Raw genomic sequence first — 23,696 nt, forward strand, 5'->3', positions numbered from 1 at the left:
AATATATCACGTGACTAACCACGGGTCCGGGTAGTCCTGTGGGTACCCGGATACTGCTCAGTACCCATCTGACCCAAGTACCCGACTTGCCCGTCCCAGCCCTAGTGCTCAGTACCCATCTGACCCAAGTACCCGACTTGCCCGCCCCAGCCCTAGTGCTCAGTACCCATCTGACCCAAGTACCCGACTTGCCCGTCCCAGCCCTAGTGCTCAGTACCCATCTGACCCAAGTACCTGACTTGCCTGTCCCAGCCCTAGTGCTCAGTACCCATCTGACCCAAGTACCCGACTTGCCCGTCCCAGCCCTAGTGCTCAGTACCCATCTGACCCAAGTACCCGACTTGCCCGCCCCAGCCCTAGTGCTCAGTACCCATCTGACCCAAGTACCCGACTTGCCCGTCCCAGCCCTAGTGACCCTAGTGACCCAAGTACCCATCTGACCCAAGTACCCATCTGACCCAAGTACCCGACTTGCCCGTCCCAGCCCTAGTGCTCAGTACCCATCTGACCCAAGTACCCGACTTGCCCGTCCCAGCCCTAGTGCTCAGTCCAGCTGGCAAGGTACAATTACAAGAAAGTGGATCTTTTTCAAAATCTGTGTCCATCTTGTGATCTCAAAAAAGAAACTTCCAAGGAAATAGTATGCTTCTGAAAGAAGTCGTTTTGTTTCTTCTGTGTATTGGGTGGGGATGGGTTAATCTTAGGGAAGTATGTCATAAACCTTGATAAGCGCTCATAACCAAACAAGCTCATAAGCACTTCAAAAATCGTGTGTTACACTTACACAGCATGCCAGCAGTGCTTTACTATTGTCAGCAGCATAGGCTATACAATAATTTTCATAAAGCCAATTAAATGCTTTGTTTCATGTGGCAAGTGCTTCAATCGGCATATCTACTTCCATGGAGTAACCAACCTCCTGTCAGTGATGCCTATATGTTTCTGGTCCTCATCAATCTCATAAAAACCAGATCCTAGATCTCGCTATCGCTAAACAAAGATCTGAGGACATCCAATTACGGGTCACGTCAGAACGACCTTTCATCGAACCAATCAGAGCGTCGCTTACCAGATCATGAAAGTGACAGTCGGAATGTGTTTTCTAATCATTCAACCACGAAATATTTAACATGGGGTATTCCGAATGACAGTTACGGATTTTATGATTTTATCCATACAATCTAGGCTATCTCTAAGCCATTATCTTCTTATCAATTTTAAATGTTTTAATCAAGAATACGTCAAAATATGTTTCGAAGCGTAGTTGCCAGTTTCAAACTGGTGACGTAAAGCTCGAGAAAGCTGCCTTCTGATTGGCTAATGTTGATTTCTTGTCAGTCATTTCATTGGACGGTCAAAATACGCGAAAGGTCGTTCTGACGTGACCCGTAATGGGATGTCCTCAGATTTTTGTTTAGTGGTAGCGAAAACTAAGATCTGATTTTAATGAGATTGTGGTCCCCATCTGCGTCACTTTCAATCTCATACACCAGGATTTTAACAAGGCCTGGTAACTTTAACCTGCTTTCCAAAAATGAACGTACAAACTGCAACTGACACACTATGCCTCTTATGTCTGGGCAGGTTGTGTGTGTGCAAGTTGTGAAGATTCATTAGGGCAGCTAAGACACTTTACTGGACTATTATGAATTGCTGCAAAAAGGGCATTTAATGATTTATTACTGGAGACAACAATGTTTTACCTCCCAATGCTAAAATCATGTAAAGGAACTTGTCTAAAATAAAAAGAAGAAGAAAAAAACCTGCTCGTGTCATCGCATCGTCTTAGGCAAAATCAAAAGACCAGAAATATAATACTGTATATTTTGACTAACAAAGGTATCCGCCATCATCACTGGTATTGGGCAGTGGTCCAGGTAAATTAAGTATCAGTTTGTTTTGTTCGTTTGTTTGTTGTTTAATGCGCACTCAGCAATATTCCAGCTATATGACGGCGGATTGTAAATAATCGAGTCTGAACCAGACAATCCAGTGATTGATATCATGAGCATCGATCCCCGCAATCATGGCAGTTGGGATACCATGACATGCATCAACAAAGTCAACGAGCCTGACCACCCGATGCCGTTAGTCACCTCTTACGACAAGCTTAGTCCCTTTTTACAGCAAACATGGGTTGCTGAAGACCTATTCTCACTCGGACCTTAACAGGTCGAATTAAGCATTAAGTAGAATCATTCTGGAATAGTCCTCAGGAATCTGTCACGAATGTTTGCAGTTACTCTTTGTTGGAACTAAGATCGTTCATGATCAGTAGACAGTATGACTAGACAGAACCCAGTCGAGTTGCTTAGCTTGTGCTGTGCCATATCATGAATTTCGGAAGAACTCTGATAGATAAATGTTTATCTCAAAATAATGTGGGCAAATAAAAATCTGTCGACACTATCCAAGAACAAGAGATGAAACAACTAGAAAGAGAAAAAGCAAAGATGAGAAAATTTGAAATTACAGTGTAAATGTGCATATCTGAAGAATTATCAGTGTCAACCAAGGAATGTGTGTAGTGTGTGATCACAATAACAGTCCGCTTATGAAACATTCAACATCTCAGATGGGATAGCTCATAAAGTGTAACTCTCGTCAAGGCAACAGCGTGCATTCTCAGCTCCCTTGGCATTATGTAAAGAAAGTTTTGCATTCACTTTATGACCTCATCCTACTGGGTGCCATGGAAACCATGAGTATTTTTTTGTTTGTTTCTTGCTTAATGCTCTTACGACAAGCATGGATCTTCATGGACAGGTATTTTTGTGCCGGGATAAATGCACAGATCTTACAAAAAATACTTCACTATATATTTTTTACATCAATTTCAGATCACTGTACACATTTCCTTAAAGAACAGAGCGCCCTCCGACAGAAAGCTAGACAAGCTAGATTTACATTCCAGCCAAAAAAAGCTCACCTTCAGGCCCTAGAGAACATGGAAGCAAGACAAAAAACACCAAATGTAACTAAAAATCCAACTAACTATTCACAATACGTCACTAGCATTCCAACAAACAGAAGCAGTTGCCGGAAAACAACTTAAAAATAGCTCTCACAATTTTCTTCATTTTCGATGAACGTCACTGGACGACATTCTTACACCATTATCAATCTACATCAAAATATCGCAATTTGCAATAAATCAGAAGTTGTTATCCATATAGATGTATGTTTTGTTAATGTTGAATTCAGTTTAACCAGTTTACTTTCTGCATAAGTAATCTAATTAAATTTTTTTTTTTTTAAAACTGTCGGAGAAATACTTACCATATTGAAATTAGAAATAAAATGGTATGTGATGAAATCAAAGTTTAAAGGAGAGAAAGATCAGTTTAAGAATTAAGGCCTCAGACGTGGGTGTTCTAAATGAATATTCATTAATTGCTCAATCAAACGTATTGAGTTTGACATTGACCTGATTTTCACCTTGACCCTAAAAGCCCTAATTTCCTGGTCAGAAGAGGTCCAAATAGACTTGCCCAATTCTGTTTGGTCTATCACATTACATCATGCATTTCTAAACAAAGCTGCGTCTTACAGTCCCAATGTATCTAACCGACTTACAGACTCTCCCTAATGCCCCACACATCCTTCTCATAAGTCAGGAGGGGGCAAAAGTTGCCAAGTCGTCTAAGGCGCCGCGATTCGCTGTGCAGAGTTGCGTCCCTTGGGCAAGCCAGAAACCTATGATTGTGGGTTCGAATCCCGGTTCGCCCTGATTATGTTTCTAGGTTTGTCAACACCATACCCGTGCTCGTGGGTTTCACCGAAGTGGTAAACGTCTAAGACCTGCATCACTTCGGGCTTTTCTCCCACATTAGGCTGACACGCCGTGATATAACTGGAATACTGTTAAAAGCGGCGTTAAACCCAACTCACTCACTCACTCACAAGTCAGGAAGAGTGTCAAGGAGGCAGATTTTATTACTCTTCATCTAGTATGAGGAGTCATCTCCATGATAAAATGTCCCAAGGAATATTAATTATACAGATTTGGCCAAGGGTAAGGTCCTCTGTACCAAAGCCTAAGCTGACTAAATGAGGATTAGGTGGATACAATGGAGGACCCTGCAGATTATATATCATTGCATCCTGATGGTGCGGATGCCTGCTGCCAAATGTTGTCCTGAACGCAATGAGACCGCTGGAGATGGGTACCAAGGGGAGATAACTCCTCATTCTAGATGAATTGTAACACTGTTGTGACTTAGCTGGAATCCTGCTGACAAAAAACAGCAGTCTCACTCACTCACTCACTCACTCACCCACCCACTAACTCACTCTGCCTATGCTTCACCTACCTCAATTGTGTCTTGATCAAAATATTTATTGTGTTCCCAGAGAGACAGCAGCTATAAAAAACAATCATATATATAAATCACTAGTTATTAGTAAATATTAAAGCATACATTTCATCCCTCACATGAATATCAACAGTGAATACAAATCCTTTTCCTTTATCCAACTAAAGTAGGATGCAGTATTTCCATTTATATGAAATAACATTGGACATGTAACACAGAGTTGTCTCCCTTGCAATGATATCATCACAGGCTTATCAACCTTGCTTTTTCTTTCAGCTCACCAAGCATTCTATGGTATTAGAATATGACCTGATTAAAGATTAGTTAATCCTCTTTTATGAATTTATTGATCACAAATCACCTTCTTATCTGGTTAAAAAATAACAACAGTATTACTGACGAGTGGCGACATATTATTGTCATAATATAAGTTCAGTAATATTTAATACATTTTCCAAATTACATTAATTTGAAAGTCACAAGAGAAAAGTTGCATGTTATTAATGACATACATGTACATAGCCCTGTATGTTAAATGAATGTGGAAGTAAGGTTGAAGATATAAACAGAAAGAACAGACAAAAAGAAGGATAAACAGTAAACGAGAAACAACTTTTGAGATGCCATCGGTGACATGGTACCAGCTTTCTGAATACCTTGGTTAGTTTCTGTCGGCGTTCCTCGTCTACTCCAAGACAGGCAGCACAGAAAATAGGGATGACCACTCTCTCCAGCGCATGCTTTAGCTCCTCAACGCTCTTCCTCTGACTGAATGAACAATACTGGGCATAAACAACCTCAAAACTGACCGAAATATCAATACTTTTTTTCTTTTCTTTTATTTCCATCATTTCAAATACAAAGTATACATGGAACATGTTACATTAAGATCAGCATGGTATATATTCAAATCGCCTTGTTGTACATTCAGTAGTTTGTTTCTCTAGTACATCTGGTAGATCTATATATAATGTTTCTATACAGACAAATTGTCATATTAAATCATATCTTGGTATCAATACTGTACATCAACAATTTTTCCTATGGCTGAAATGGCAATACTTGATATGGACAGATTAACTGGTACTAACACAACTTCATGTTGTCACTGGCAGCTTTGCAAACCATTAAAACAATAGCCATGAATTAGCCAATGAGTATGAAGCAAAATTTATATTTGTCGATGAGTCTGTTAAAAGTAATTTCTTCCTGATCAATATCTGTAAGTTTGAGATACATTATGAATCCTCAGTGAAAATCGTGACACTGAAAGTAATATTCACTCCATGTCTACTTACCAATGATGGAGAAGATCGTTAATCAGATAGATCAAATGCAGCCTCAAACTAAAGGACGCTTCTTTGGAAGTGATTCTGAAAGAAAAAAAGACAAAAAAACCTTATGTTTCTGACATGGATAAGTGACTAAATGTTTCTTTTACTGTAGTTTGCAATATTTCAGTTGTACAATGTCCTGGTTGGTTGTTGGTTGGTTTGTTGTTTAACGCCGCACTCAGCAATATTCCAGCTATATGACGGCGGTCTGTAAATAATCGAGTCTGGACAAGACAATCCAGTGATTGATATCATGAACATCGATCCATGCAATTGAGATCGATGACATGCATCAACCAAGTCAGCTAGCCTGACCACCCGATCCGGTTAGTCGCCTTTTACGACAAGCATAGTCAATATGTCCTGGAATCTCCACAAGCAATGGAGACAGGAGACATATTGTGTCTTGGAATCTCCACAAGCAATGGAGACAGGAGACATATTGTGTCCTGGAATCTCCACAAGCAATGGAGACAGGGGACATATTGTGTCCACAAGCAATGGAGACAGGAGACATATTGTGTCCTGGAATCTCCACAAGCAATGGAGACAGCAGACATATTGTGTCCTGGAATCTCCACAAGCAATGGAGACAGCGGACATATTGTGTCCTGGAATCTCCACAAGCAATGGAGACAGGGGACATATTGTGTCCTGGAATCTCCACAAGCAATGGAGACAGCAGACATATTGTGTCCTGGAATCTCCACAAGCAATGGAGACAGCAGACATATTGTGTCCACAAGCAATGGAGACAGCGAACATATTATGTCCTGGAATCTCCACAAGCAATGGAGACAGCGGACATATTGTGTCCTGGAATCTCCACAAGCAATGGAGACAGCAGACATATTTTGTCCTGGAATCTCCACAAGCAATGGAGACAGGAGACATATTGTGTCCTGGAATCTCCACAAGCAATGGAGACAGCAGACATATTGTGTCCTGGAATCTCCACAAGCAATGGAGACAGCAGACATATTGTGTCCTGGAATCTCCACAAGCAATGGAGACAGCAGACATATTGTGTCCTGGAATCTCCACAAGCAATGGAGACAGGAGACATATTGTGTCCTGGAATCTCCACAAGCAATGGAGACAGGAGACATATTGTGTCCTGGAATCTCCACAAGCAATGGAGACAGGGGACATATTGTGTCTTGGAATCTCCACAAGCTATGGAGACAGCAGACATATTGTGTCTTGGAATCTCCACAAGCAATGGAGACAGGAGACATATTGTGTTCTGGAATCTCCACAAGCAATGGAGACAGGGGACATATTGTGTCCTGGAATCTCCACAATCAATGGAGACAGGGGACACATTGTGTCCTGGAATCTCCACAAGCAATGGAGACAGCGGACATATTGTGTCTTGGAATCTCCACAAGCAATGGAGACAGGAGACATATTGTGTTCTGGAATCTCCACAAGCAATGGAGACAGGGGACATATTATGTCCCAGGATCCTGCCGAAACCTATTATCTTGCATTGCAGGCAAGGCATGCTGTGTGATGCAGGCCAACTCCTCACCTCTTGAGCAGGTACTGACTGATCAGGTTGCAATGGTCCTGGGTCACACAGTGCAGCATCAGCCAGTTCTTGCCATGCTGAAACACAAGGACCCAAATGTTAACATGAGAAGAAAATGTAATCATATGTCAAGACCCTGCCCCTTGCGCACCAGGTTGAATGCCCGTGACACATTGGCCAAGAGGTTATCATTATACAATTAACATATATCAGTACAACCACTTATGGAATAGAAATGAAGTATAGCTGTCTTTATTAAAGTTGTACAACCATACCATACCAAAACAATAGGATAGAGTAGAATAGAGGTGACCCACCAGAGTAGAAGAAAGATGACCTACCAGAAAGAGTAGAACAGAGGCTGACTACCCAAGATAGAGCAGAATAGAGGTGACCTACCACTACCAGGATAGAGGGGGATAGGTGGTGTACTAGTCTGGACTGATGACGATTTATAGTGATAGCTCACTGAGATACCATGCTGCAGTTTAACATGAATACCCCACTCAGACACAGTATACTGACTCCGAGCCGACCAGTCCTTGTTTTAGCCCCTTAATCCTGAGTGCCAGACAGGGTAACAACAAGTATCATCTTTTAACGTCTTTTGGTATGACGCGATCAAAGCCCGGACCTTCCGCTCTCCAGGTGGACGCTCTACCACTAGACCATGGAGGCAGTCCAGAGGGGAATATAGGTGACCTACCGGGATAGAATAGAATAGAATAGAGGTGACCTACCGGGATAGAATAGAATAGAATAGAGGTGACCTACCGGGATAGAATAGAATAGAGTTGACCTACCGGGATAGAATAGAATAGAGGTGATTTACCAGGATAGAATAGAATAGAGGTGACCTACCAGGATAGAATAGAATAGAGGTGACCTACCAGGATTGAACAGAGGTGACCTACCAGGATAGAATAGAATAGAGGTGACCTACCGGGATAGAATAGAATAGAGGTGATTTACCGGGATAGAATAGAATAGAATAGAATAGAGGTGATGTACCGGGATAGAATAGAATAGAATAGAGGTGACCTACCAGGATAGAATAGAATAGAATAGAGGTGACCTACCGGGATAGAATAGAATACAGGTGACCTACCAGGATAGAATAGAATAGAGGTGACCTACCAGGATTGAACAGAGGTGACCTACCAGGATAGAATAGAAAAGAGGTGACCTACCGGGATAGAATAGAATAGAGGTGATCTACCGGGATAGAATAGAATAGAGGTGACCTACCAGGATTGAACAGAGGTGACCTACCAGGATAGAATAGAATAGAGGTGATTTACCGGGATAGAATAGAATACAGGTGACCTACCGGGATAGAATAGAATAGAGGTGATCTACCGGGATAGAATAGAATAGAGGTGATCTACCGGGATAGAATAGAATAGAGGTGATCTACCGGGATAGAATAGAATAGAGGTGATCTACCGGGATAGAATAGAATAGAGGTGACCTCCCGGGATAGAATAGAATAGAGGTGATCTACCGGGATAGAATAGAATAGAGGTGATCTACCGGGATAGAATAGAATAGAGGTGACCTACCAGGATAGAGTAGAATAGAGGTGACCTACCGGGATAGAATAGAATAGAGGTGACCTACCAGGATAGAGTAGAATAGAGGTGACCTACCAGGATAGAATCCTTAGTGCAGGAGTCGATGATCGGCTGCACAGTTCGGTCAAGCTCCTCCATCTTTATCTCACACTCCATACACAACTGGTTCAGTTTCTTGTCTCGGGAGTTTGCTATTGCTTCATCAATCTGGTGCTGAGGTAGAAAACAAAGAAATTATCACATTACAATCTAACTATTAGAATGAGTTTCCATATTAAAATAAATAGTAATGATGATGTTACATGAAACTCTGGTACTGAACTTGTTAAGGGTGAGACTTGGGTATTACATCTGTTGGTTAGGGTGGAACTTGGGTACTACATCTGTCTTAAGGGTGAGATTTGGTACTACATCTGTCTTAAGGGTGAGATTTGGTACTATGTTTGTTTTGTTTGGTACTTTACCTGTTGTTGCTGGGTGAGATTGTAACTTTACCTGTTGTTGCTGGGTGAGACCCTGGTACGTTACCTGTTGTTGCTGGGTGAGGCTCTGGTACGTTACCTGTTGTTGCTGGGTGAGACTCTGGTACGTTACCTGTTGTTGCTGGGTGAGACTCTGGTACGTTACCTGTTGTTGCTGGGTGAGACTCTGGTACGTTACCTGTTGTTGCTGGGTGAGACTCTGGTACGTTACCTGTTGTTGCTGGGTGAGACTCTGGTACGTTACCTGTTGTTGCTGGGTGAGGCTCTGGTACGTTACCTGTTGTTGCTGGGTGAGGCTCTAGTACGTTACCTGTTGTTGCTGGGTGAGACCCTGGTACTTTACCTGTTGTTGCTGGGTGAGACCCTGGTACACTACCTGTTGTTGCTGGGTGAGACCCTGGTACACTACCTGTTGTTGCTGGGTGAGGCTCTGGTACGTTACCTGTTGTTGCTGGGTGAGGCTCTGGTACGTTACCTGTTGTTGCTGGGTGAGACTCTGGTACTGTGCTGCCAAGTTGGCCTCGCTCTGCTTCACCTGCTCCGCTGTGTGCGTCTGATGCTGCCGAATCTTTTGTTGTATTGCTGATATCTGCTGCTCCAGTGGCAAAGTCTGTGAGAGTCCTGGACTAGGCCCCATTCCTGGACTCGGCCCCATTCCTGGACTCGGCCCCATTCCCGGATTTGGTCCAGGACTAGGTCCCATTCCAGAGTTTGGGACCATTCCAGGACCAGGTCCCATTCCAGGGTTTGGGCCCAGTCCAGGGTTTGGGCCAAGCCCCGGGTTTGGCCCCATTCCAGGACCAGGTCCCATCCCAGGGTTCGGGCCCATTCCAGGGTTTGGGCCAAGTCCCGGGTTAGGCCCCATTCCTGGGTTTGGGCCAAGTCCCGGGTTCGGGCCCATTCCAGGGTTTGGGCCAAGTCCCGGGTTATGCCCCATTCTAGGGTTAGGCCCCATTCCAGGGTTTGGGCCAAGTCCCGGGTTTGGCCCCATTCCAGGGTTTGGGCCAAGTTCCGGGTTATGCCCCATTCTAGGGTTAGGCCCCATTCCAGGGTTTGGGCCAAGTCCCGGGTTTGGCCCCATTCCAGGGTTTGGGCCAAGTTCCGGGTTCGGGCCCATTCCAGAATTTGGGCCAAGTCCAAGGTTAGGCCCCATTCCAGAATTTGGGCCAAGTCCCGGGTTAGGCCCCATTCCAGGGTTTGGGCCAAGTCCAGGGTTAGGTCCTATTCCTGAAACAGGTCCCATGCCAGGATTTGGTCCCAGTGCTTGACTTTGTGCCAAAGAGGGGTTTTGTGGCAAGGGCTGGTTTTGTGTAAGAACTGGATTCTGTTGCCATGGTGTTGGCTGCAAACCCTGCTGGGATATGACTTGCTGTAATGCTTGTTGCTGCTGGGCTAACTTCTGCTTTTGTTGGTTGAATACTGTAAAAGAGGACAAGAGTGTTACTAGCATCATTAGTCTTTACTTACATTAGTATTTGACCCAATACAATAGCATGTAGATCAACCCAATCTGAAACTTGTAACAATGATTAAACTAAATAAATCAAAACACCAGATATGATAAATGAACAAGTGTTTGAATGAGTGAAAGAGTGTGTGAGTAAGAGAGTGATGCTTATTGACATTGCAGTCAGCACTATTCATGCTATGTCACAGCAAGCTGTTCATAAAACTTTAAGTTACAGGTACAATGTATGAAGCCAATTCTTTTTTTTCCTTTTATTTTTCATTGACATTATCTATTTCACATTAGGTCCAATATTTTACACCAGACCCTACAGGACCATGTGCCTGGTCTAACAGGTCGTGGTGTGTACAGGCCTAGTAGACATTACTTGGGCAGAGCTTCTGATATTCCATCTATCATTACACGGTCCATTTTCTGATGTTTATTAATAATTTGTACATGCAACTCTAGCCCCTTAACATAGTAATTAAATGACGGGGTATAAGAGATTTATTCCCCCATACCCCGCCACAAGCAATACCGGCTGCATGTGGATTTCTCAGAGGCAGAATAAATCCCTTATACCCTGCTTCAAAGCAAAAAGCTGCACGCTTTTTCCGAGTCAATGGAAGTCATGTGACATTGTACAAGTTAACCTCATATCCATCGAGCTGTTTTCTGTCAATTTTGAATTTGTGTAAATTCTTTTACAATGTCACATTAAAACAAGTCGGTAAGATAAATTCGTTGAAGCATGATTGCAAGGGGTACAACATGGTGTTTTATGAGGCCCTTATTAGGTTTCAAAACTAACGAAGTATGCATAAAACCCCATGTACCCAGAATGATTCTGCTACAACTCATAATTGACTCACTCACTCACTACTTGATGTGGGATAATGACACTTGAGTGAGTGAGTGAGTATGGTTTTACGCCGCTTTTAGTAATATTCCAGCAATATCACGGCGGGGAACACCAGAATTTGGCTTCACACATTGTACCCACGTCGGGAATCGAACCCAGGTCTTTGGCGTGACGAGCGAACGCTCTAACCATTAGGCTACCCGACCGCCCCTGAATGACACTTGACACTTGATAAGAGGCAGTTGTCCGGCCTGTTGTGTGTTCCTAAACATTGTCTTCCCAATGATGATATCTGTTTTGTTCCTTCTGTATTGGTGACACAATGAATGTATTCCTAGTATTACTGTAACAAGTATTCCCTAACAACTGACAGTTTGTAACATTTGTCTATGCATCAAAGTACCATGCCAACACATTAGGAATGTACTGGTCCTCGGTTTGCTTGCAGGAAATACCTAATCGCAAAATCAGCTTGAATTCTATAATAAATAGAAGATTTAATGCCGGTTGTCAAATATGTTGCTTTATCATCTGGTGATGATAATAATCCATCAATACTAACCACCCCACTTGAAGAGATAAACAACATATTTGTCAACTACCAAATCTGAGTATTCTCCATATCTTAATACTAACCATACATTTACTTATTCTTTTGCAAAGTTTTGTCTAGAGAAACATGAATGTCTAATGATAAATTAAAACAACCAAGTTTTTTTTATAAAGTACTTTTGTTATCTTTTTCAGTCCTTTGATCAATCATTGAAAAAATACGATTGTATTTCCGTATAGTCCAAGAAACGTCAGTGTTTAGGTGGAGTAGGTGTAGACGGCGACAACTAAACTTGCCAGGACCGGGAAGCTGCCCTGGAGAATTACTTTATGAAAGTGACAACACTGTGGTGTGTTCAGCTCGCCGGCCTCACTTCCGCCACATCTCGCAGGTATTTACTTTTGTTGACACAAACATTTCCTTGATGGATTCAAGCATTCTGCAGTGTGTGTTGTTGTAACAGCCTTAAACAAATAAAGACTTACAACACATGACAGGCAAATCGCAGGATGTACTATTGTGAACAGAAAGGTTGTGCCACAATTAGCAGTTGTGTTGTCCTGCTGTGTGACAAGGCACAAGCATGATATTGCAAGGAATTAATCTAGGCGTTGCCAGGTAAGGGCACCATTCAGCCCCAGGTCTGCAGCAAACGTTCACAATTCACAATTTATTTTTTCCAAATTAAGGTTATTACTTGTGATAATATTTAAATATATTTTTAAAAAGTTACTTTAATTTATTGATACTGGGACCAATAATGTGAAATTAGTTTTATTATATATACTTTTACACTTAGATTGCTAACTACATTTAATATTTGTTTAAAGCAATGTGAGATTTATTTTCACAATTTGCCTGTTACCCCACATAAATCATAACACACATGCCATCCCTTCAATTGGTTAGTTAGCATACTTTGATGTAACATACTGATGGTGCCTGTTGTCACAAACACGAGTTACTTGGGTTGTACGAGGTACAGGGGTTGCCTGTATCAAACACAAGGTACTGCAGTTGTTTGTTACAAACCCGAGGTACTGGAGTTGTGTGTTACAAACACGAGGTAGTGGAGTTGCCTCTTACAAACACGAGGTACAGGGGTTGCCTGTAACAAACACAAGGTACTGGGGTTGTCTCTTACAAACACGAGGTACTGAGGTTGTGTGTTACAAACCCAGATAACACATGCTGCTTCTTACAAACATGATGTACTGACATACTATTGCATTGCCACGCGCATGTGATATATATGTCATAACAATCCCCCTATCTATTTTATCAGTATTACATAATATGCACAAAATCATCTCATCTTTTATCATGGGATTATTATAATAGTTCCTCTTCTATAAGAACAGTATATTTATACAACAATAAATGTGCACATTAAACCATCTTCTCATCTACTATAACCTGACAACTGAAATTTACAATAATCAATAAGCACATTAAACCATCTTCTCATCTACTTAACTGAATTATACAATAATCAATATGCACATTAAACCATCTTCTCATCTACTATAACTGAATTATACAATAAGCAATAAGCACATTAAACGATATTCTCATCTACCATGTCTACTATAACTGAATTATACAATAATCAATAGGCACATTAAACCATCTTCTCATCTACTATAACCTGATAACTGAATTATACAATAATCTATGTGCACATTAAACCATCTTCTCATCTACTATAACTGAATCATACAACAATGAATGTGCACATTAAACCATCTTCTCATCTACTATAACCTGATAACTGAATTATACAATAATCAATATGCACATAAACAATCTTCTCATCTACTATAACTGAATTACACAATAAACAATATGCACATTAAACCATCTTCTCCTCTACTATAACTGCATTGTACAATAATCAATATACAGAACATCTCATTAACTATATAAATATTTCCCAATACTGAATATGCACAGTAAGAGACAGCATGCACAATAGACATGAACTCCAAACACAAAAGGGTGAAAAGGGAGTGGAGGTTTGAACTCCAGTGCAATCTGGGCTCAAATCTGATAACAAACATATCCAAAACTATCAATAAATAGCACATGTGTCGATAACAAGCGCACCTTCAAATCAAATGAAATACACGATTTCCTGCCAAAGGCGTATATGTAATACGACACGATCGTGCCACGAGTTAAATCGTTGTTCCTGCGTCTGTGCAAATATGGGAGGATGTTCAATGCCAAGAGGTGTTGCCCATCGAAAATGACAATAGCAAAAACATTTCCTCAAATCAAATACATCTCAATAATCCATATATTTCAAACAATTCACGTAAATTGCGGCCCTCCCTAGGCACAGCTTGATCGCCAAAACTTTATTGACAAGTATTTTTTAGGCTGTTTACAACACAATTTTCAAGGCGAGAAAGTGGATGTTTAACAAAGCCTGTATTGATAGTGCGCTCTTCCTTGTGTGAAGACATTCACAGGTGTAAGGTCTGCAGCTTCATCCCAGACAGTCATGGCCTGGAATGTCGACACTTCAGTATGTTCGGGATCGGGAGAGCGTATATGTACAAGCCAAAAACATCTAGCCAACTTTTATCAGTAACACATACAAAGTGTTTGCAAAAGGGATTTGGCTTTGCATCTCAAACATCAGATAGTAAAAACACTTGTATAGGATTGTCTAACAGGCCTATAAGAACTTTATGACAAGCTTTTGTTTGTTTGTTTGTTTGTTTGTTTGTTTGTTTGTTTGTTTGTTTGTTGTTTAACGCAGCACTCAGCTATATGACAGCGGTCTGTAAATAATCAAGTCTGGACCAGACAATCCAGTGATTGACATCATGAGCATCAATATCAATGAATATTTAAAGACCAATGTCAAACAGCTGAGATATTGCTGAGCAAGAAACAAACTATGCATACATATGACTAGGAACAAAACTAACTTACTGGAGTTGCCTCCCTTTATTTATTCTGTTAATCCTTCATGCACTTTTTCTTGATCAAGGGACAAGAATAATTGTGGTGGAAATATCTAAAGGATTAAGCTTAACTTGAGAGGAGTCATGTCACAAACAGGATTGAAAGCTGTGAACTGCACCCAAATGTTTAGTGTACCAAGGCCGTAGTTTTTTGAAGGAGGGGGAAGCAAATATTTGTACAACCAAACAGTGAGTAAGTGAGTATGGTTTTACGCTGCTTTTAGCAATACCACGGCGGGGGACACCACAAATGGGCTTCACACATTGTACCTATGGGGAATCGAACCCGGCTTTAACCACTAGACTACCCCACCACAGCCACTTTGATAACAAAAATGACAATGAAATGCTGCTGTCAGATTTTAGAGTTGTCATATTTATAAAGACTCAAACCAGGCCAAGATCAGTTAATTCTTTTTTCATCTCCTATATCCAAAACATTTTTCAGAAGATTACATAGATCTTTTTATACATTTATTTTCATCTACCAACCAATTGTTTCACCACCAAAACAGGCCTCCTCCCCCTACACACCTCAACCCACTCCTTCCCCAAAAGGTTTTGCCTTAGCAACATGCCTTCACTACTTCACTATCACAGCCAAGAATAAAGCCTGCATGCATTGCAGAACCAACTTGCTGGGTTTTGAGAGTGACAAGGAATCCCCCACGAGCTGGCTACCCATCAAACTTATATATGACAGTATCTGCTTACTGGCTTGTTCCGTGGTCACCTTGCACTGATAGTAGTTGAAGAACTCTCCACCAAAGAGGAAGGAAAATCGAGGATTGCCTTTTTGCTTCTGCTTTGTCATGTGTTCAAACTCGGGACCATTTCGGGCGACGAAGTTGGCCAGCTTGTCAATGATGTTTTTCAAATCTAAATCTGGAAGAGGAAAATTGAACATATTACAAAGGTGAAATGTGATGACTTTTCTGTGTTTGCTCGTTTGTTTGTTTCTGACATTACGTCACAATAATAGTCGAATGATGACAACAATGCCGTCCGGCTGACATAAACAATACACTGGTGCGTGTGATGTGATATTTGCACCAGCGCACATACAAATTTTTATTAACTTGGTTATAAAATCAAAGGCAATACACATAACACACAGCCCTAATTTCCAGTAATGGGTATGGTGCTGACAAACCAAAGGATATAATCAGGGTAACCTGGGATTCATGCCCATGGGCATAGGTTTCTGACACACCAAAGGGATGCAACTCTGCACATCAAGTTGCAGCCTTTCAGACAACCAGGCACCCATGCCCTAATATGTCTCTGATAAGTCTCATATAGATCCGTCTTTGTAAAAAAGAGTCACCAATGGTGTTATGCATGCATAACAACTCAGCATGCATTACATGCATGGAGTAAAGCTGATGAATCCAGCTTAGTCTCTAAAACACGCTCATCTATCACGCTAGTATCAGACTTTATCAATGACCATGCTAATAGTCTTATGTGAAGCATATATAATAACAAAAAGCATGCTAAGTGTTTCATGGCAGTGTTAAACAATGATTGTACTGTATTACATTGTTTCTGTTGAGTTTCAGGAGAAGCCCATTGCATTGTATTTGGACAATCATTAGTTGTTAGAATTAACTTAGAAATGTGGTACTATTTAATGTACCTAGATGCTCGAATTATCTGTAAACTTCCGGAATAGCATGGACGGATGTCAAGCATTATAGAAACATGTGGAATCTTCTGTAATTTTCTAGTGACATTAGACTAGTCTGGCACTGTGTGAAAAGTTCTGGAAGCTAATTGGACTATATATAAGAGAAGCGGGCATGTCCCTGTCTCATCTCACATTTCTTCTGACATTACATCAAGGCCTGCTTTCATGTGAAGATCATTTTTCACCTTGGTGTTAAGCCTAGGCTATCTCGGAAGTTTGACCCTGTTGCGGACAGGTGAATATTATTATTATCACTGAACTTTTGGATATATGGTGAGGAAAAACAGGGTTTAACATTATTGCATTTACATAGCGATGTGCATGCATGGGTGTATGTGGGTGTGTGTGACTGCTTGTACTAGTCTGGAGTAATGTCAATTATATAGTGCTAGCCCACTGAGATACAACTCTGAGCTGACCAGTCCTTGTTTTAGCCCCTTAATGCCTGATCTCTGAACATCTTTTGGTATGATGCGGCCGGGGAACGAACCCCCAACCTTCCACTCACGCTCTGCCACTAGACCACAGAGGTGGTGATAAGTAAATCTATTTCATGACTTTTCATGCTTAATATACATGTTGTCATGCATGTGTCACATCACTAAATATTCCCGCAATATCACATCGATGGACACATGGGGATGGGCTTCGCACACTGTGCTCATGCAGGGAATTGAACCTGGGCCTTTGGCATGTTGAGAGAATGCATTAACCACTCAACTACCCCACTCTAACATGACATGTAGCCACACTAAGCCACAAACATTGAATGTAAAATAAGGAGACATATTTTTGTTTTTCAGTTTACAGATTCCACCAACTAAAGCAAAAAGACATACAAGTTTGTATTTTTTTTTAAAGAAAAAGGCAGTATTACATATATTTGCTGTACCATGAGCATCAGGTGTACCTAAGAAATATTAATCTTTAATTGATTAGAAACTCCAACAAAATTTAACTTAACTTTTAAAATATTAATTGATCACATACATTTATACCATGAGAATAAAGCATCTGTGATCTGCAAACATTTATAAAGAAAACAAAGCATGCTCTTAGAGAAGTTTATAATAATATATACATGATGCTGTGAAAATATTCAGAACTTTAGCAGTAATGTCATTAATATTTTACCCCCAAAACTATCCAACATAATCAGTTAAAAAATATGAAATATATTCAGCAACACAAACTCAATATATACTTTCAGTCTACCAAAGCTTATTAGCCTGATTAGCAAGCACACAATCTATAAAGCATAAGATCTAAAAAGACTACTCATGGCGCCAATCGGTAATTACGACTGGCTGAGTCCCCTCCAACCGCCATCATGCGATGCTGCATCACACTCCGCTCCACGTGCTACCTCCCCATCCCTGGAGCATGCAGCCTCAGCACCTTCCACACTTACTTACGCATCTATCCTTTAACAGCGTTAGAAATTGGCACTAGTCCTATAGTCCTTGCCAAACTGCCCAATGGTTAAGGTATCATAAGGACTAGTAGAAATTTTCCATTTTAAGGGTTTTGCTATATGTTATCATTATAAGGACTAGTGGACTAAAACTGTTAGTTTCTACCGCTGCTTAATATTAAGGGTGTGCGGCAGAGCTCCAGATAAGCTTTTGGTGTTGTGAGTATTTTACCCATGCATTTTAAAATCATTGGGTATCAGTAATTCTATCTGGGGATTCAAATTTCTTTTACCCAGTAGTTTTTACACATGTGGGTATTCAAGTTAAATATTTAAAAACACTATTCATCTAGTCCCTGCAAACTGGTGTCGTGTGGGTTCGAGAGCTTCATAGGACTCAAAAATACCACGATACTTCCACAAGAAAGTGTGATGGCAAATGATCATGATGTAACTGTCATTGTGGAGTTTGGCAAGGTTGATGGAATGCCCGTTTATAATTTCAAAATAAGTTACTGATTTGCTAATCGAATACGCAGGGTTACTTCATAATATTTTGATGATACGCACAAGTTTTATTTTTGTAGCTTATCTGTAATGTTTGTTGCGTATTTGATACGCTTGGATTTGATTTTACTGAGTATTTCTGCATTTCTGATGCGTATTTTACGCAGATACGCAGCTTATCTGGAGCTCTGTGTGCGGTATTACCGATACAATGGTATATTGTGGTGCAAATCTTTAGCAATATGTATTGCAATACGTTTGTAAATGTAGCAATATATTGGGGCAAATATAAATAAGTATATTTATGTGTTCCTAATTGATATGGAGATGGAAAATAGTATCTGTCTGAGACAACTTGCCTCTGACAATCTTTTAATCAATTAGCGTGTACACATCACGACTCTCAAGCTCCTCACAGTGATACCCTGTTTGCAGAGCTCTCTATACCAAGAGTATAACTGACTGATGGTATCTGACATTTATACAGGGTATAACTCCTGATTAATTCATGAAAATGTAAATTGGCATTATATTGCAATACGTTTCACAATACAGGTTAAAGTATGGCAATATATTGCAATACAAATTCCTGGTCAATACACAGCCCAATTAAATATGTAAATAGCTTACTGCCCGTGACAATGGCAGCCAAATAATTGTCACAAGAAGAAACAATCTTCAGACAGACACATTTTAACACATAGGGCAAGGTACCGTCTTTTTTACGTTTTCTGGTATGACACGGCCGATGATTGATCCTCAGGCCTAGAGACAGTCCAGATCATGAAATGACAATGTCCCGGGCCATGAACTGATCATGCACTAGATCATGAAATAATAATATCCCAGACCGTGAACTGACAAAGTCCTAGATCATGAACTCATCATGTCCTAGATCATGAAATAATGTCCCAGACCGTGAACTGACAATGTCCCAGACCATGAACTGATAATGTATTAGATCATGAACTGACAACGTCCTAGATCATGAACTGACAACGTCCTAGATCATGAACTGATACTGTCCTAGATCATGAACTGACAATGTCCTACTCCAATACCATGAACTGACAATGTCCTAGATCATGAACTGATAAATTATTGATAATGTCCCTATCACAAACTGATGAAGTCCTACATCATGAGGTGATAATGCACAAGAGCATGAACTGATAATGTACTAAATAATGAACTGATAATGTCCCAGACCATTAACTAATAATGCACTAGATCCTGAACTGATTATCTCCTAGACCATGAACTGATGAAGTCCTAGATCATGAAGTGATAATGCACTAGATCATGAGCTGATGAAGTCCTAGGTCATGAAAGACAATGTCCTAGATCATGAACTAATAATGCACTAGATCATGAAACTGATAGTGTCCTTGCAAGGCACATTAAACATATCTTACTTCAATAAAAACTCCAATTCCATTTGAACTTGTTCAAACAGATAAACGATACTTTGGTTGCTGAGGACAGAGCATCATGAAGTCAAAGGTACTATTTACAATGCTTACCAGATCAATTTATTACACATCAAAATAAAGTTTTCATACAACATATTTATTGCTTTTGCTGCAATATCAACCCAACGTTGACACCATAACCCACATTACAAATTCGGGTCACTCTTTATGAACATGATTAGATCAATCACATACTTGTCAACGTGTGTCTGCCACATCCCCAGGTATGGATATCAATAAGTCTGAATCACACGGAGAGTAACGTGGCTCCAGTGTGGCTCCAGTGTTCGCGTGTAGCACGACTACCTACCATCTTTCAACAGATGGCCTGTATTATGTGCACATCATTAAGTAACGTCAAGTAACCCAGAATTAACAAAGAATGACCTACTGGCCAAATATTCAAGTAGTACAAATAAATTAGGGTACAAATATATCAATAAAAGTATATGCTACTCCAACACTTGTGCTATTTGATATTGAGTGGACAAATATTGATACACAATCTAGAAAAATAACCTTTCTACATCAGCTTCAGCCCCAAAAGTTCAGTCAGTCAGTCAGTGGGACTGGCAACATTGGAAAATTACCACACCAGATAAAATGCTGCCGGTCCAGCATTTGCTGGACTAACGAACAAAAGTTATCAAAGTGTAAACATAAGTAATGTACTGTTTAATGTTTGTTCTCAGATATAACAACAGATTGTCAACTTAGTAACTTTAACTCCCAACCATCAGGCGTTCAACTTTTCAAAATTGACCATCCATCAGCAACGTAGATAATCTTGGAGGGTCAGGCAGGCTTTTAAAAATTCCCAATTTTGAACGAAATTGGGTTTTTTCAAATGTTTGGAATCCTAGAAAAAATCCCTGCGTTAAAGGGAACCAACACTAAAACTTTCAGTCGTCTAGCCAGGGCCGATTTAGTTATCTTGAGTAATCCCCATCAGCAACAACAACAATTTCTACCCCTTCTTGTTATGCATGTTTCATGGCATAAACCCTACACCTCTGTATTTGTCATCATTCACCATCTTCCCAAGGTAAGGGAGTTAACGGACTGTAAAAGTCCAGTTTCCACCCTTGCCGAACTAGGATGGAATTTCTGGACTCGACCGTAGCACCAACAGTGGCTATTACCTGTTATGTCCCTTCTATGTTCCTCCTATTGACCAATCAGATCCCATCTCTCATATTACTTGCATTCGCTTAAAACAAATGGCGGCGCCCAGTCATCGATAATTAAAATCTATAGTGTGATAAAATGGATCTTATTTCTCAAAGTGCATCAAATCACATGAGCACCTTGATTAAAAACATGGAATGATTTGGAAAATATCTGTCTATGCCCAGGTGACGGTACACATGCTTCGCAAATCCTGCAATCAACCGAAATCAGCATGTCAGTTTATGGACCAAATGTCGATTTCGTTATCTCCACTGTGGTAGTGTTGTTGTAATTGTACCTCTACTGTGGTAGTGTTGTGGTAATTGTATCTCTACTGTGGTAGTGTTGTTGTAATTGTACCTCTACTGTGGTAGTGTTGTGGTAATTGTATCTCCACTGTGGTAGTGTTGTTGTAATTGTACCTCTACTGTGGTAGTGTTGTGGTAATTGTATCTCTACTGTGGTAGTGTTGTTGTAATTGTACCTCTACTGTGGTAGTGTTGTGGTAATTATACCTCTACTGTGGTAGTGTTGTGGTAATTGTATCTCCACTGTGGTAGTGTTGTGGTAATTGTATCTCCACTGTGGTAGTGTTGTGGTAATTATACCTCTACTGTGGTAGTGTTGTGGTAATTGTATCTCCACTGTTGTAGTGTTGTGGTAATTGTATCTCTACTGTGGTAGTGTTGTGGTAATTGTACCTCTACTGTGGTAGTGTTGTGGTAATTGTACCTCTACTGTGGTAGTGTTGTGGTAATTGTATCTCCACTGTGGTAGTGTTGTGGTAATTTTATCTCTACTGTGGTAGTGTTGTGGTAATTGTATCTACACTGTGGTAGTATTGTGGTAATTGTACTTCTATTGCTGTAACCCTAAGGTTATCATACTTCTATTTGCTACATCCTCTTATTCTGGAGTGGACAAGTTTACAGATAATCTCCAGGATCTCAAGTTTGACTCCATTTGAAAGTCAAGTGACCTATGTGCAGAGCTCCAGATAAGCTTTTGGTGTTGCGGGTATTTTACCCATGCATTTTAAAATCATTGGGTATCAGTAATTTTATCTGGGTTTTCAAATTTCTGTTACCCACTAGTTTTTACACATGTGGGTACTTAAGTTAAATATTTAAAAACACTAATCATAGAGTCCCTGCAAACTGGTGTCGTGTGGGTTAGAGAGCTTTATAGGACTCCAAAATACCACGATACTTCCATAAGAAAGTGTGATGGCAAATGATCGTGATGTAACTGTCATCATGGGGTTTGGCAAGGTTGACGGAATGCCCGTTTATAATTTCAAAATAAGTTGCTGATTTGCTAATCGAATACGCAGGGTTACTTCATAATATTTTTATGATACGCAAAAGTTTTATTTTTGTAGCGTATCTGTAATGTTTGTTGCGTATTTGATACGCTTGGATTTTATTTTACTGCGTATTTCTGCATTTCTGATGCGTATTTTACGCAGATATGCATCTTATCTGGAGCTCTGATGTGATACAAGAAGACTGCCCAGGTCACAGCTGATGTCATGCAGATTGTCTATTGCAAATACTAACTTTAGTAGGGTATAAATCATATGGAAAGAAGAATTGATAAATGATGCAAAGTTTGAGCATCCTGTTCTTGTCACAGATTGATACAGGAATATTTCTGGCAGTCACCACTGTCACCATTGACCTCTGTTATCAGCCAGCTGTCTTTTCTGTCCTCAGTTTTCACAGCACAAATGTGTCAACCAAAGATTGACATTATTATTCTTTTCATAGCAGATTGACCGACTTTTGCTGACCTGGTTGCTTACTCTCGAGGGCTCGATTTAGCTTATAAAACATGCAACAGTGCAACCTATTATTGAAAAACGCAACCAAATATTTATATCTAAATGCACCATGTGCAGATCGGAGATTTTACTTACTTAGACTAGTTGATCCATCTGTGTTTAAACTTTGATAAATTTATGGGACCAGGGTGCAACCTTGTTTTGTCTGGTGCACCTACATTTTCATGTCAACATGCAGCTGGTGCAGGTTAAATCAAGTTCCTTAAATTGAGCCCTGCTCTCTCCACCTTGTTTCATTTTCTTGTCTACAGCATGATGGGACATTTGTTCACACATGATTTGACTCTACCATAAGCACCACCTGTAGGATCTGACGAGACACCACATTTATAGCCAGTTAACTCCCTTGTCTCGTGAAGATGCCACCTCTAGGATCAGATGAGACATCTCCTCTAGGATTAAAAGAGACACATTCCTCAGGACAAGGCAAAAATTCTAGAAGTGAGTGCAGCAGATTGGAAGAGCATTTTAAAGATTTTAAAAGTTCCATCTGAGAGCTATAGGGGAAAAGTATTGTACT

At 40.4% G+C, this 23,696-nt stretch overlaps 1 protein-coding gene across 7 annotated transcripts in view; it reads right to left on the bottom strand.

Moving 5' to 3' along the window:
• The window catches only part of LOC124134605 (calcium homeostasis endoplasmic reticulum protein-like), a 59,647-nt gene that overhangs the window by 18,146 nt on the left and 17,805 nt on the right, over positions 1–23,696 (bottom strand). For 4 of the 7 annotated variants that reach the window (XM_046499529.2, XM_046499525.2, XM_046499526.2 and 1 more), the window contains exons 2-9: positions 15,795–15,965; positions 9,716–10,659; positions 8,834–8,971; positions 7,185–7,261; positions 5,615–5,689; positions 4,973–5,084; positions 4,314–4,364; positions 2,930–2,938 (exon numbers count right to left, since the gene is read on the bottom strand). In XM_046499529.2, the coding sequence (XP_046355485.2) occupies positions 2,930–2,938; positions 4,314–4,364; positions 4,973–5,084; positions 5,615–5,689; positions 7,185–7,261; positions 8,834–8,971; positions 9,716–10,659; positions 15,795–15,965 (1,577 nt within the window). The remainder of the gene's footprint in view (positions 1–2,929; positions 2,939–4,313; positions 4,365–4,972; positions 5,085–5,614; positions 5,690–7,184; positions 7,262–8,833; positions 8,972–9,715; positions 10,660–15,794; positions 15,966–23,696) is intronic. The other 3 variants (XM_046499531.2, XM_046499530.2, XM_046499528.2) reach the window with 1 other exon arrangement.

The sequence above is a fragment of the Haliotis rufescens genome, unplaced genomic scaffold (genome assembly GCF_023055435.1).
Source record: "Haliotis rufescens isolate VD_foot unplaced genomic scaffold, xgHalRufe1.0.p SCAF_2, whole genome shotgun sequence".
NCBI classification, from domain to species: domain Eukaryota; kingdom Metazoa; phylum Mollusca; class Gastropoda; order Lepetellida; family Haliotidae; genus Haliotis; species Haliotis rufescens.